General features: G+C 42.5%; 1 protein-coding gene across 1 annotated transcript; it reads right to left on the bottom strand.

Annotated features, from left to right (window-relative positions):
- Positions 1–2,790: 2,790 nt before the first annotated feature.
- LOC127696473 (PRAME family member 8-like) lies at positions 2,791–5,480 on the bottom strand. The gene is made up of 3 exons (XM_052199247.1): positions 5,194–5,480; positions 4,154–4,744; positions 2,791–3,358 (listed from the first exon to the last, which is right to left on the bottom strand). The coding sequence occupies exons 1-3, from the start codon at positions 5,478–5,480 to the stop codon at positions 2,791–2,793; spliced, it is 1,446 nt and encodes a 481-aa protein (XP_052055207.1).
- Between the last annotated feature and the right edge of the window lie 10,599 nt (positions 5,481–16,079).

The following is a 16,079-nucleotide window of genomic DNA, read 5'->3' as shown; positions in this document are numbered from 1 at the left end:
CAGTTATGCTAGGATTCTGTTCTTAAGCACAACCAAGTATCATCAAGAGTGTCAGAGTTTGGCTTTTTGACATGGCTTAATCCTCATGTTTCTCCAGTCTATAGTTGGCTATTCTTTCAAACTCAGCTCCAGGTTTATACCTGCACATATTGTAGGCAGGGAAAATTTTAGATGGAAGGTTTTCTTGGTGGGTTGGTGTTACCTTCCCCCCACTGGAAATCCTGCCTGACTACAGGAAGTGGCCACTTTCAGTCTCCCTATCCCCAGCTCCTGAGTTTCCAGCCAAGGTCACTCCCATATACTCCCAGGAGCCTGCCCCATCCTGTGTGTCTGTCTTGTACCTGAGATGCCCCCAAATGGATTGTATTTCTCTCTCCCAGCACAGTGGAGGCGGCTCCTCCCAACACACTTGATTTCCATACCTCTCTTTGTGTCCCATACCAGCACCCATACAGTTCCCTCTGATCAACCACTAGTAATATAGATTCTATTTACCTTACCTAGTGAGATTCAATCATCTTACCTAGGGCCCTAATCTTACTTAGTTTCTTTGAGTGTTTGGATTGTAGCATGCTTTTCCATTAGCCTATGGCTAATATCCATGTATTAGTGAGTACATTGCATGCACATTCTTCTGGGTCACAATGACCTCACTAAGAATGGATATTTTCGAGTTCTATCTATTTGCCTGAAAATTGCATTATAATCCTTATTTTTAATATATGATTAGTATTCCATGACAGAAATGTACATGATTTTCCTTATCCACTCTTCAGTGAGAGACAGGTAGTGTGCTAACATTTTCTGATTATTATGAATATAGGTGCTATGAATAAAGTTGAGCAAGTGTTCTTGTGCTATGGCAGAAGAAGTTTTGAGTTTATGGCCAAGAATTGTATAACTGGGCCTTGAAGTAAAATTATTTGTGATAATCACCCAGCATGATTTCCAAATATTGTGTGCAAATTTACACACTCACCAGAAATGCAAGATTGTCTCCCATGCTCCAAATCCTCACCTGCATGTGCGCTCATTTCAGTTTTTATCCTAGCCATGCTCATGTGTATAGGAAGGAATCTCAGACTCCTTACAATTTGCATTTTCCTAGGAATGTTGGATATTTCCTTAAGTATATCCTGGCAATTAGAGCTTTCCTGTTGAAAATTCTTTGTTGAATTCTGTACTCCATTTTTTTTAAATGGAGTATTGGGTTTTTGATGTCTAATTTCTTGAAGTATTTACATTGTTTGATATCAACCCTCTGTCGAATGTAAAGCTGGTGAAGATATTTTTGCCATTATTTAGGGTACTGTTTTGACCTACTGATGCTGTATTTGCCTTACTGAGTATTTCTACTTTCTTGAGGTCACACTTGAAAAGTTTTGGTCTTAGTGCCTGATCTATGGGTGTTCTGTTCAGGAAGTGTCACCTTTTACAATGAGTTCAAGAGCCCTGACATTATTAATGATATTCTCTAAATAGAATCCTAGAATAACTATCTTTTGAGAGGTTTCACACAGCCACTGACCAAAACAGATGCAGAGACCCACAGACAAATATTAGACAAAGTTCAGGGAATCTTGTGGAAGACTAGAGGGAATATTGAAGGAGTCAGAGAGTTCATGGACACCAGAAGAAAACCTACAGAATCAACCAACCTAGTCTCATAAGGGCTCAAGGAGATTGAACCATTGGAGCCCCACACTAGCTGGCTGCTGCTCAACAACTAAGCTCAATTAATACACCTGAAACTTCACATATTCTCTTCACAGTGTGCTGTAGGGGGAAATCATTGGAGACACACACAACTCAAGCAACTTCAGTTTAATAAATTAGTTCATTTTGTGAAATATTTGTGAAATGGAGGGCTTTTTAAGACTTTTTCATTTTGGTGTATATGCATATGTATTGTGCATAATGTGTAAAAGCCAGGATCCACAGATATCTGAAGAGATGGACCTACCACCTGAAGCTTGAGTTCCAGCTGGAGGCATCTGATGATAAAAGTGCTGAAACCAAACTTTGGCCCTCTTTTCTAGCAAAATGTACTATTAAAACAGGAGTCACCTACTTTAATACGTGGGGTTTGGTTTCTTTGATTGGTTGTCTGTCTGTAGAGCATGAAAGGAGTTTGCTGTGGGCAAGCATGGAGCAAGTTCTAAAGTTCAAAGCAACAAGGCCTGTGAAGTTGAATAGCAGGCAGGGAGAGGAGGGATGGGAAGGAATAAAAAAGAAGTGTGAGAGACATGTAGGTTGTTCTTATGAATTCTTCTTCAGCACATGCTAACCTAGAGATCCATATGTGAATCACCTTAGCTTATAATATTATCCATGTACCCAGGATTTTGAATCATTACATGTCTGGCAACCATGTGTCCATTTTGACCCTCTCCAGAGGGTATTTGTTGCAGAATGATTAAAGGTAGATACTTTATGCTAGTTACACACCAGGAATGACATCTAAAAAAAGAAGCCTGGTTCTGTTTATTGACATGACATTACAGTTCAGAACAAAAGTTGGCAAGTCCATTACAAAGCATCTCTTAATCTGTCCTGGCAGAAGTCACTCAAAACAGCCAAGTTGTCATCCTGACTCCACAAGTCCTCTGTTCACACAGTCCAACAGATTGTTTCCCATGCCAAGCTCAGCTTCCAGGATCTCAGTTCTTGTACAGTCTTTTGTTTCCAAGCATGTATAAAGTGTCTGAAGTCACAGTCTCTGACCACCATGCATGAGAGATGTGTCCCAGTCCTGTCCGTTATTCACATCAGGAAGTCCTGTATCCATGCTCAGTGCCAGCAAAAACAAAATCTCGCACCTTGGCCATAGACACAGCGCTCACCACATTTAGGACAATTATCTGTAGCAAAGGAGATGTTCTTGGGCTGCCTTATTGCCCTGAGAGTTTCCAGGAGCTGCAGACAAAGTTGGGCAAATCTTACTCTGGAGACATGAGCCAACCTATCATAGCACTCCAGAGGGGCAGGGTATTGTTCCACATTCATCTTGCTCCAGTTGACTGTGTGCTCCAAAAGGTCCTTCAGGATGGGCATGGAGAAGCAATTGTTGTAGAAGTTGATCTTGGTGAGCTGAGAGCAATGTGTGAGGGCAGGTAGGAGGGCAATGAGCTGGGAGTCCTTCATCCTCCATCCCTGAAAATCCATAGTTTCTAGAGTATCTGCCACTTTTTGGAAGAGACATTTCATAGGCATCAGATCCAAATCTGTTAGAACCACACCTCTCATTTCCAGATGTTTTAGCTGAAAGACACTCTGGCAGTGGGAGAAGGAATCCAAGTCTGACTGTGAAAGTTGGTAGTGAGTGACAGAAAGGGAGCTCAGTGGCGTCATCAGGTGCCTAGAGATGAAGGGGACCAGAGGGTTAGTTCTGGCAAATGGTGATGGAGAGCATGGGGTGGGCTTTTCAATGTCTTAGAAGGGAACAGGGACCCCAAGCTGAGTGTGAGCAAATGATCACAGATATTATCTGAGATGCTTCCGTTTGGAATCAGCTTAGTGAAGACAAACCCACACTTGATCTGCTGGCCATAGTCTCAAGCAGAAAACCATTATACCCTATAAAACCCAGGATAACAAGGAGGAAGTTTCATGCCAGGAGAGTCCTGACAGGATCTAAGGACATGACCTGTGGCCTCAGTCAATGCTGCATTGCACCCTGACCTCTCCACAGTCACTCATGCTATCATGCAGATGCCCACACTCCCTCTTGTCTCATGCACTCAGCCCTACTGAGGGTCAAGCATTTCACTCACGGAGAAGTAGGGGGAGAGGGAAGGCCGTGCCCACAGATCTAAGCAGACAGCTCACCTTCTCACATTGCTGCTGAGTCCCTCAAGATCTAAGTACATTCAACTCTTCCTGTCCCCTTTGTGATGGATTGTTTGCCTATGATTCCAAGAAGAATTTCCAGCCCTCCTGACCATATCTGACCTACTCCTTATGTCCCTTTTGTCCTCTGCTTCAGGAATGCTCATTTAAGACTTGGAATCACTACACATTACTTACATATTCTAAGGAGCCCCTAAATGTTTGTTCCCAGTGACTGACAGACAGGCACCCTGGACCACTAATCTTTAAAATGGAAGAGGAAAATTTGCTCTGCTAGCTGACCCAGTCCTCCATCCTTGCTCACCTGAGGACCTGATTCATGTGGTCTTTGACGAAATGGACACCACTCATGGAGAGATGCTGGAGACAATTGAATTTGGAGAAGACAGATATGAACTCCTGGATATACTGCTCTTCTCTGTCTCCTGTCCTATTGGCAATCTTGAAGACGTTCTTGTAGAGGGGTGCCAGGAAGAGTTTGCAAAGATTTCTCATCTGCCCAAAGCAGGAAGCAAATTCGGCCAGCTTGTACAAATTCCACTGAGTGTTCAGTTCCAATTCCTCAATATGCTCTGGATGAAATATATTCAAGATCTTGCTGATAAAGTCCATGGGCATATCCCAGATCTTCATCTTTGCACAACACAAATGTAGGGAGTCCTTTCTCTGCTGGGCCCACTTCAAGAAGGCTGCTTGTGCTTCATCAAGGCGTGGCCTGAGGCACAACTCAGCTACCACCTTCAGCTGCCTCCTCACTGCATATCTGGGAAGGACCTTCACTACTGGCTTCTCATCCAAGGGCTCTGAAGAACAGCTCTCGTCCTCTGTACCAGCCCATATGTTCCAAAAGGCATGGTGCACTTTCCTCAGGTCCAGAACCTGAAGGTTTCCCCTGCTGAGGGTGAACACATGTCAAGTATCAGCAGCCGCGATGACCCTCAGTAAGGTTTCACTAAGTGACTCTATAGTGAAATACCCCTCAGCCTGCCAAGCTGTATATTTTTTAAACAACAGTGCAATGTGCACACATGCATGCTGCACAATTTTCTCTGAGCTGCATGTGTGGCCCTGACCACTTTCCTTCCTCTAAGTTACTCATTATTTCTCCCTATTCCCGTTATTAATGGTTTTAGGAATGGCAGGGATAGATAGGCACATTCTACTGTGAGGCTGCTTGGATCAAAGCCCTAATCCACTGATAACTGTCCTTAGTCCAAGCACACAATAGCTATGAGGTTCCTGAATCACTGTCTGGTGATCCCATCAGAAGCCATTCGCAATGACCCCACAATCTCTACTGTGTACCCCACATGGTCTCTTATATAATACTTGACCTTTGCTCACCTGGGGTGAAACCCTTTAGTCAGTCGCATGTCTATTCCATCTAGCACAGCTTGCAACATTTCCAGTTTAGGCGTCTTCATCAATGCCCCCACAGGGAGACAGGGGAAAGGCCAGGCTGCCAACATTGCCTTTATGAGCTTGGTTTGTCTGCCACTGAAAGCCTCCTTGAACAGTGCTGGGAAGAGTACAGAGGGGAGATCCTCCAGAGAGGATATGGCCAAAGCCTCATCTCTCACCAGAGACTGAATTGCCAGCTTCTTGAGTGTGGCTGCGGTCTGAATACTCATCTTCTAAAGTCTCGAGTCAAAAGACTCCTGCCAAGAAGTCAGAAAGGAATACACGTTCAAGACAAACTTAATTCAACTTCCTCAACATTATATCAACCACTAAGCTTCTGAGCTAATGCTCTAACAGTAACAGAGAAATCAATTTGCCTGTTTAACCTAAACTGGTAGTGGAAAGAGAGGCTCCCACAATGATAATGTGGAAGTCTTTATATCAAGCAAATATTCACATAATTGTCAGATCAAAATATTTTTTGTAGGACCCTTTCTCAAAAACAAAATAAAATATCTCAAACCTATGCAAACAAAAAGAAACCGAGGAAACAAACATACCAATGTAAATCCATGAGTTATGGATCAAGATTAATTCCCAGAAAACAGAATGACTTCAGTGTATTTCTACAAGATTGAATCTTACCTGTGTCTGGGAAGTAGAATATGTCCACAGAGCAAACTTGTGTGTAAAAGAGGCAATGGAAAAGCTAAGGCAAAACACATGAGTAAATCACATGTGTCATTTCAGCTATATGATGTGGAAGGATATCAAAGATACCTGGCTTACAGGTCTACAGTGTAATCCAGGGTCTCACAAAAACTAAAGACCATTACAGTGAAGGGGAAACATGAAGGAGCATTTTAATCAGATTGTCTGATTTGGAGCTTACCTGGAGGCACATGGCCAGCTCAAAGAGAGTTGGAACAACATACAGAATCCTTGTCTCAAACAGTTATATCAGGCAAAGTAATGGAATATATACACAAGCTATCATGGGATATTATTGGTGATGAGGCTAAAATTTCATTTGCAATGAAACCCAAGATCCTCAACAGGTTCCTCCTAAGGAGTCTGAATTTCTCTATATCAAACTGCATGACCCAAGGGGAAAAAAAAATGGTTTACATACCAGTTGAGAAATGCAGATATGTTGCCAAATCCCAGCCGAATCAGGGAGTTTTCTAAGATGCAAGCCTCTGACTGTGATATGTGGCTCCATGGAAGCCTTTATATACATCTCTGCTTGCCCCTCCCTATTGTAGCCACACCCTTCAAACCCAAACCGGAATTGGATTTCCTGGTTTAATCTCCACCCTTTAAATTATAGATCAAAGTTGTAATCATTTCACTCATTGAATCAGAAGGACTTGTGATAACAAATTTCCCACTCATCGTCATTCACACACACAAACCCACCCAAAAGTTTCTTGGATAAATAAAAAACATTCCATTTGTTAATACACCATACAACACCATGTGGGTACATTTATTTCTTCATTTGCATAAGATCTATTCAGTTTTCAAGTTGTACCAGTGACCATGTCATGCTCTGAATCCAAGGTTGTTTTAGAGGTCCAATTCTAGGAATCCTTCAGCCTCAGAAACCTTCTTATGGCTAGGATTATTGTTATGAATAACTATTTCTTGTTTGATTTTATTCATGTGACCAGAGTTTGCATCAGGTAAGGGTTTAATTGGTTTTTGATGAGAGACACGACATAATTGGAAGATATTCTTTTTCACTGGATTTGGAACAGATTGCTATATCAGAGACAGGACTATACATTGAAGCTCAAGGAATGAAGTGGATGCTCGGTCAATAAATTTCAGCATCAACCACTCTAGAGGTGGTGCCGGAGCATAGCTTGACCCCATTACTATACTAGCCAGGGTTCTGCATGTACTCAGATGGTCGAGAGCTACCCCACATACAGGAATTCTCCCTACAACTCTCTTTGCAGCAGACAAGATGGGGCATACAGCAAGGATGCTGGGACATCCCTGAGATAGGATGCTCAGTTCATGGTCATGTTCATCGAAATTGTAAGCCGTAGTATTGTGTGATCTCTACAAAGCCTGCTTCCTAAATGGACGAAAGCAAACAGAAAAAGGAGGGTGTGAGGGAGATGGTGCCCTTGGCTCCCAAGGAAGCAGAGAGTAAGTCAACTAGGATCAGCCAAAAAACCTTCCTCAAGGAGATGTAATCTAGAGTGGGACGTGGGCTGAAGGGTTGCTTTAGAAAGTGTGAGCACCTGTCAATCTTCTATTCCTATCATTTATGTGGTGGCTTGAAATGATCTGTGATTACAGTTCCACCCAACCTGAAACCTCATTCTGACCTGCTAGGGCAGCAGGCCTGTGAGGGTTATCCATTCCTATTTGTACACAAGCACCACTCCCCATAAAATCAATCATCTTAAAACAGCATCTCTATCTTGGGTTTTGTGGCACACACCTTTAATCCATCCCCTCAGGAGTCCAAGGTTGACTGGGTCAGTGAGTTCAAGGCTACCCTCATCTAAATAAATAATTCAAAAACCAGTAAAGCCTATGGAGTGAGGATCTGTCTTATAATTAAACCAGAGCTGAGCAGGGTAGCACAGACCTAAATCTCAAGAGAGGCAGGGGCACCTTTGATGTTGAGGCCAAACTGGACCACAGAGTAGCTTATGGGACATCTAGGGCTCTTAAACAATGAAACCCTGCCCCAAAACAACCAAACAAAGATACACATAAACAAAGTGTAGTTTACTAGATGGCGCAGGTACAATCCTTAAAACTAGCATTAGGGAGGTAGTAGCAGGTGAACGACTAAGGTCAAGGTCAGCATGTTGTTCAGACTGAGTTCAGGAAGAAAGAGACATGTTAAACAGACCATCCGTTTCAAAAACCAACCAAATAACCAAACAACCAAACAACCCAAAACCAGACAAGCAATCAAGCAAAGCAAAAACTACCCAAAACACAATTCTAAAAGAAAATCCTCCAGAGAGCTTAAGGTCCAGTGAGATGGCCCAAAGAGCAATAGCACTTGCCGCCCAAGTAAGTGCTGAGTTCAGTAATGGGGCCCTCGGGTGGAAGGAGAGAAACCACTGCAGTTTTGAGTCCTCCCCCATCTACACGCATGCTCTGCTGCTGGTACACCAATACACAAATGTAGCAAGACAGTTATCAAGTACAGACCAGCATGAGAGCTGATCCAGGAAGGTGGTGAAATAAAGCTTCAGGAGACTGAAGAAGGATGGCTCCAAACTGACTCTACCTAGCCGACACAATGTGATTCTGTCTCTCCCAACCAAATACCAATAATTGTAGCTCAGTGGTAAAAAGGCAGCTCAGTCTCTCCTCCTAGTTTTCATGAATGAAACCCAGTGAAGGTTCTAATCCCGTTGGTCAAGAGAAAACAGGTTTCTCCAAAGAGCTAAGGATGTCTCTTGGGAAAAGCAAGGAGAAATCCATACTGGAAAGAAACAATTTCAGTGTAAATTGGGTCCAAGGTAAAATCGACATTGAGCTGGATGGCACTGATGCGCAGGGAATTATGGAGCCTAGGGGCTACCACTGACTTTGATAAGTTACTCAGCACTATAGTTCTTAATGGAAGAGTTAAAAGTACCTCTGGTCAAAGATAAAGATAATGACTCATTTTTACTGAGCCTGATAAATTTCCAGCCTTAGACACAATGTAGGCTTTTGCCAAAACACCCAAGGGTGGGAAAGGGGCTTTGTTCAGGTCCAGGCTTTGTACTCAGTGGGAGGGAATAGATTCCAGATCCTATTATATTCCTGCAAGCTTATTTGGAGAGATTTTCTGTGATTGACCTGTGTCCCTCTGCGGAGCATGTCCTGGGTGTCCTTGAAGAAGTTCATGCAAAGGGTGGGGCACAGTAGATTCTTATGTTTGGTCTGCATGGTTTCTCCAAAGTGCTACGAGCCCTGTCATGGTGACTTTGGCCTTCTGTTGCATGATTGTCAGAGTAGGAGGTTGGGGAGCCTGGCAGGTTTTCTTGTTTGGGTTTGTTTCTTGTTTGTTTGTTTATGTGACTTCTGCCCTTGAGGGTTTCCTCTGGACTTGACTGAGGATGCGATCCTGCTGCTAAGCCCTGTTCTTTCTCTGGCCAACATACTCCAGCCCCTTTGCTGATCTGGTGCTCTGAGATATTATTCTGGTAGCTTGCTGCCCTCTACCACCAATGAATGTGTAGCAGCTGCTTCACAGTTGTGACCTTAGAATTTAGCCACTCACATCTTCCTTGCACACACAATTCCTTTCTGTTGTCACCCCTGAGCTACACCTGTAGGAACTTGGAAGGGACATTGTGTGACTCAGAACACCTGTTTGCTGCCCAAAGCTGTGAGCTACCATTAACTTCCTTGATTGTCAATTAGATTTAACAGGCAGAAGCCACAGACTACAGGCTTGGAATCCAGTGGAACTTCTGCGAACGGCTTCTCCCAACATTTTCTTCAGAAATTTGGCTATCACAGGACACTGGCAACAATTAGGCTTGATCCTCAACCTGTGAATATCTGGGAACTTTCTTCCAGAAGTGCCTAGTGAGTAATCTCAGGGGCAGGCTTGCCAGTTCTAAGGTTGTGAAGAAACTGTCCTTAAGACTGGGGCTCACCTTAAGGAGTCACTGGCCTTCTCCATGTTGCTGGTGCTCTCATAATCAAGAGTGATACAGCTCACAACCTTCAAGTTTCTAGGACTGTACTATATTATTTCTCACATTTGGATACTGAGATCCTTTCCTGTATTGAACCCCAGCACTAATTTTATGGCTGCCTAGATGAAAGAGTTTCCATCTATAACCTAGGCTACATGCAAAGTAAAGAGTCCATACCTCTGCATCCTTGTGTGGTAAGAACCTTTTACCTGTCTAGCTCCTGTCTTCTTGGCTTATCTGTAGACTATGTGCCAAGCTGATCCTTGATCATGTTTACCTCATATTTACTGAAAGTATGGTTCAGCAGTTAAGAGCACTGGGAATACAGGACACAGAACCTGCAACATATAATCAGGCAAATGAACCAGATGTATTCGTTAGAGAATCCAGTACTCTAAAATGCTCAGTTATATCTCCATCCCCTTTCCATTGCTTTTCCTTTACTGAAAATAATTTTTTCATAAAATGTGTTGTAACCCAAGGAGAATGAAGGAGAAGGCCCTGGTCCTGGAAAAGCTCAATACAGCAGTGTAGGGGAATATCATGACAAGGAAAAAGGAGGGGTTCGATTGGGGAACAGGGGGAGGGAAGAGGTCTAATGGTACTTTTGGGAGGGGGTGATCCAGGCAAGGAGAAAACATTTGAAATGTAAATAAAGGCCAGACAATGATGGAGCACACCTTTAATCCCAGGACCTGGGAGGCAGAGGCAAGCAGATTTCTGAGTTCTTGGCAGGCCAGGTCTTCAGAGTGCATTCCAGGACAGCCATGGCTCTACAAAGAAACCCTGTCTTGAAAAAAACAAATCCAAAGCCCTCCCCCAAAAAGAAATGTAAATAAAGAATACATCTAATTTTAAAAAAAGAAAAGAAAAGAGAGGAAAAATAAAAAATGTGCAGTGGGCAGATAGTAAAATAAAATAAATATAACCTTAGCTATTTGTATATGTAGCATGATTTCTGACTGAAACAACATTGTTTGAATAATTTACATATGTTAATTATCAGGTATAAGTATGTACTAACAGTAGCCACAAAGCTTCACAATCCTCATTACTTTACTGTATATCAAAATTAGCATATTTAATGATTTTTAGTGTAAATATGAGGCTTAAGAAAACATGTTGCTACCATATTTCAGATAGAATGTGTTTCTATTTAGTTTGCAGTAGGCAACATTTAACTGTGAATCATATCTAGCTCCCTATCTATCATTTCTTTGGGTTTTCATTAATTCATTTGTGTATTCACTTTACCACCTGATCACATCCTGAAGTTGCTTTCTTCCCATAACTACCCTGTGAACCTTTCCCCCTCATTTCCTGTTCCCATTCTCCCCAGAGAAGAAGAGGCACACATGCCCAACACCCAGCAGTTTCCACAATGCCCTGGCACACCAATTTACATCGGCTCTAAATACATCAGTGCCCACTGGGGCCAGACAAGGAAGCCCAGCTAGGGGAAAAGTTTCCCATGGAAGGCCATGAAGTTGAATAAGAGAAACCCTGCTGTCTGGTTTTTATGAGACATGCAATAAGCTTAAGATTCGCATCTGCTCCATATGTCCAGGGATCCTAGGTCTAGACCATGCATGCTCTTTGATGGTGGGTGGTTCAGTCTCTGATAAACCCCAATGAGTCCAGGAAACTTGGTTCTCTTGATCTCCTTGTGGTAAATTGACACCATCTGTCTCCGTCAATCTTCCTTTTGACTTTTCCCCAACTCTCTCTGAATTCTGCCTAATGTTTTGCTGTGCATATCCTTCTGGTGCCACCAGATGCTGGATGAAGATTCTTGTATGACAGTTATGCTAGGATTCTGTTCTTAAGCACAACCAAGTATCATCAAGAGTGTCAGAGTTTGGCTTTCTGACATGGGTTAATCCTCATGTTTCTCCAGTCTATAGTTGGCTATTCTTTCAAACTCAGCTCCAGGTTTATACCTGCACATATTGTAGGCAGGGAAAATTTTAGATGGAAGGTTTTGTTGGTGGGTTGGTGTTACCTTCCCCCCACTGGAAATCCTGCCTGACTACAGGAAGTGGCCACTTTCAGTCTCCCTATCCCCAGCTCCTGAGTTTCCAGCCAAGGTCACTCCCATATACTCCCAGGAGCCTGCCCCATCCTGTGTGTCTGTCTTGTACCTGAGATGCCCCCAAATGGATTGTATTTCTCTCTCCCAGCACTGTGGAGGCGGCTCCTCCCAACACACTTGATTTCCATAACTCTCCTTCTGTCCCATACCAACACCCATAGAGTTCCCTCTGATCAACCACTAGTAATATAGATTCTATTTACCTTACCTAGTGAGATTCAATCATCTTACCTAGGGCCCTATTCTTACTTAGTTTCTTTGAGTGTTTGGATTGTAGCATGCTTTTCCTGTAGTCTATGGGTAATATCCATGTATTAGTGAGTACATAGCATGCATATTCTTCTGGGTCACAATGACCTCACTAATAATGGATATTTTGGAGTTCTATCTCTTTGCCTGAAAATTGCATTTTAATCCTTATTTTTAATATATGATTAGTATTCCATGGCATAAATGTACATGATTTTCCTTATCCACTCTTCAGTGAGAGACAGGTGGTGTGCTTACTGTTTCTGGTTATTATGAATAAAGGTGCTATGAATGAAGTTGAGCAAGTGTCCCTGTGCTATGGCAGAACAAGTGTTGAGTTTATGGCCAGGAATTGTATAACTGGGCCTTGAAGTAGAATTATTTGAGATAATCCCCCAGCTTGATTTCCAAATTTGGTGGTCAAATTTACACACTCACTAGAAATTCAAGATTGTCTCTCTGTCTCAAATCCTCACCAGCATGTGCTGTCATTTCAGTTTTTATCTTAGCCATGCTCAAGTGTATAGGAAGGAATCTCAGACTCCTTACAATTTGCATTTTCCTAGGATATTTCCTTAAGTATTTCCTGGCAATTAGAACTTTCCTGTTGAAATTTCTTTGTTGAACTCTGTGCTCCATTTTTATTTTAAATGGGGTATTGGGTTTTTGATGTCTAATTTCCCCCTCATTTCCTGCTCCCATTCTCCCCAGAGAAGAAGAGGCACACATGCCCTACCCCCAGCAGTTTCCACAATGCCCTGGCACACCAACTTACATCGGCTCTAAATACATCCGTGCCCACTGGGGCCAGACAAGGAAGCCCAGCTAGGGGAAAAGTTTCCCATGGAAGGCCATGAAGTTGAATTAGAGAAACCCTGCTGTCTGGTTTTTATGAGGCATGCAATAAGCCCAAGATTTGCATATGCTCCATATGTCCAGGGAGCCTAGGTCTAGACCATGCATGCTCTTTGATGGTGGGTGGTTCAGTCTCTGATAAACCCCAATGAGTCCAGGAAACTTGGTTCTCTTGATCTCCTTGTGGTAAATTGACACCATCTGACTCCCTCAATCCTCCTTTTGACTTTTCCCCAACTCTCTCTGAATTCTGCCTAATGTTTTGCTGTGCATATCCATCTGGTGCCACCAGATGCTGGATGAAGATTCTTGTATGACAGTTATGCTAGGATTCTGTTCTTAAGCACAACCAAGTATCATCAAGAGTGTCAGAGTTTGGCTTTCTGACATGGGTTAATCCTCATGTTTCTCCAGTCTATAGTTGGCTATTCTTTCAAACTCAGCTCCAGGTTTATACCTGCACATATTGTAGGCAGGGAAAATTGTAGATGGAAGGTTTTGTTGGTGGGTTGGTGTTACCTTCCCCCCACTGGAAATCCTGCCTGACTATAGGAAGTGGCCACTTTCAGTCTCCATATCCCCAGCTCCTGAGTTTCCTGCCAAGGTCACTCCCATATACTCCCAGAAGCCTGCCCCATCCTGTGTGTCTGTCTTGTACCTGAGATGCCCCCAAATGGATTTTATTTCTCTCTCCCAGCACTGTGGAGGCGGCTCCTCCCAACACACTTGATTTCCATAACTCTCTTTGTGTCCCATACCAACACCCATATAGTTCCCTCTGATCAACCACTAGTAATATAGATTCTATTTACCTTACCTAGTGAGGTTCAATCATCTTACCTAGGGCCCTATTCTTACTTAGTTTCTTTGAGTGTTTGGATTGTAGCATGCTTTTCCTGTAGACTATGGGTAATATCCATGTATTAGTGAGTACATAGCATGCATATTCTTCTGGGTCACAATGACCTCACTAATAATGGAAATTTTCGAGTTCTATGTCTTTGCCTGAAAATTGCATTATAATCCTTATTTTTAATATATGATTAGTATTCCATGGAATAAATGTACATGATTTTCCTTTTCCACTCTTCAGTGAGAGACAGGTGGTGTGCTAACTGTTTCTGGTTATTATGAATAAAGGTGCTATGAATGAAGTTGAGCAAGTGTCCTTGTGCTATGGAAGAACATGTTTTGAGTTTATGGCCAGGAATTGTATAACTGGGCCTTGAAGTAGAATTATTTGTGATAATCTCCCAGCTTGATTTTCAAATTTGGTGGTCAAATTTACACACTGACTAGAAATTCAAGATTGTCTCTCTGTCTCAAATCCTCACCAGCATGTGCTGTCATTTCAGTTTTTATCTTAGCCATGCTCAAGTGTATAGGAAGGAATCTCAGACTCCTTACAATTTGCATTTTCCTAGGATATTTCCTTAAGTACTTCCTGGCAATTAGAGCTTTCCTGTTGAAAATTCTTTGTTGAAGTCTGTGCTCCATTTTTATTTTAAATGGGGTATTGGGTTTTTGATGTCTAATTTCTTGAGGTATTTACATTGTTTTGATATCAACCCTCTGTTGAATGTACAGTTGGTGAAGATATTTTTGCCATTATTTAGGGTACTGTTTTGACCTACTGATGCTGTATTTGCCTTACTGAGGATTTCTACTTTCTTGAGGTCACACTTCAAAAGTGTTGGTCTTAATGCCTGATCTATGGGTGTTCTGTTCAGGAAGCGTCTCCTTTTACAATGAGTTCAAGAGCCCTGGCATTATGAATGATATTCTCTAAATAGAATCCTAGTATAACTATCCTTTGAGAGGTTTCACCCAGCCACTGACAAAAACAGATGCAGAGACCCACAGACAAATATTAGACAAAGCTCAGGGAATCTTGTGGAAGAATAGAGAGAATATTGAAGGAGTCAGAGAGTTCAAGGACACCAGAAGAAAACCTACAGAATCAACCAACCTAGTCACACAAGGGCTCAATGATATTGAACCACCAACCAGAGAACATGCATCAGACAGACCTTGGTCACCTATACATATGGAACAGATGTGCACCTTGGCTTCCATGTGGGACCTCCAACAGCAGGAGCTGTTCTGAAACAGACTTCAGAAAACAGGAGTAGTAACACTGGAAATATGTTGAATGTGACCACATTTTTATTGTTGTTGTTGCTGCTGCTGTTGTTGTTGTTGCTACTGCTGCTGCTGCTGATTTTGTTATTGTTTAATCAACTTGAGACAGATGTGGCTAAAGTTATCTGTGAATCAGAGGCTCTATTGAGAAAATGTCAATTTCTATTATATGCAGGCAAGTTTGTGGAGAGCGTTTTCTTGATTAATGGCATTTGTGGGTGGTACAAGATTCCTGTCTGCAGGGACACTGATATGCAAAGGCCCTGGGTTGTATGAGATCATAGTCATAGCAATCTCTGCAGTACAAGCCGCCATAGCCTTCACCCCTGGTACTTTCTACAGTGCATCCCACCAGGGTCCTGCTTGAGTTTCTTCACTGATGTCCCACAGTAAAGGACTGGGACCTGAGAGCTGTAAGAGGAAAGAGGTCCTTTCTCCTCAAGGTGATTGGATCAGAATGTATTGTCCCAGAACAGGAACCTGACTAAGATATGATGCTCCAAATAAGATGCCATGTCTGTATTTACAGGGTACCTATATGATACTACATCCCTTATAGAGAGGCCTCATTTTGCAGGGACTATGTAGTAAGGACAGAAGCCCTATGCTCTCCCATTTTATCCATTGAGACTCTGCCTCACTTTGAATCTTGTTTCAAGAAGTGTTCACTTATTCAAAGGAGTCACTGAATTTACCCAACAGGCTCTTTAAGCCTAGGGATACACTAGCTTAGACTCTTGTGGAAATTCCTTCCTCATGCTTTCTCTGGAAATTCCTTCTCTGTTTGTAGTTCATATTATATCGGCTCACATTAAGAT

This window comes from Apodemus sylvaticus, chromosome 11 (genome assembly GCF_947179515.1).
Source record: "Apodemus sylvaticus chromosome 11, mApoSyl1.1, whole genome shotgun sequence".
Taxonomy (NCBI): domain Eukaryota; kingdom Metazoa; phylum Chordata; class Mammalia; order Rodentia; family Muridae; genus Apodemus; species Apodemus sylvaticus.
This window is presented reverse-complemented; position numbering and strand designations above follow the sequence as displayed.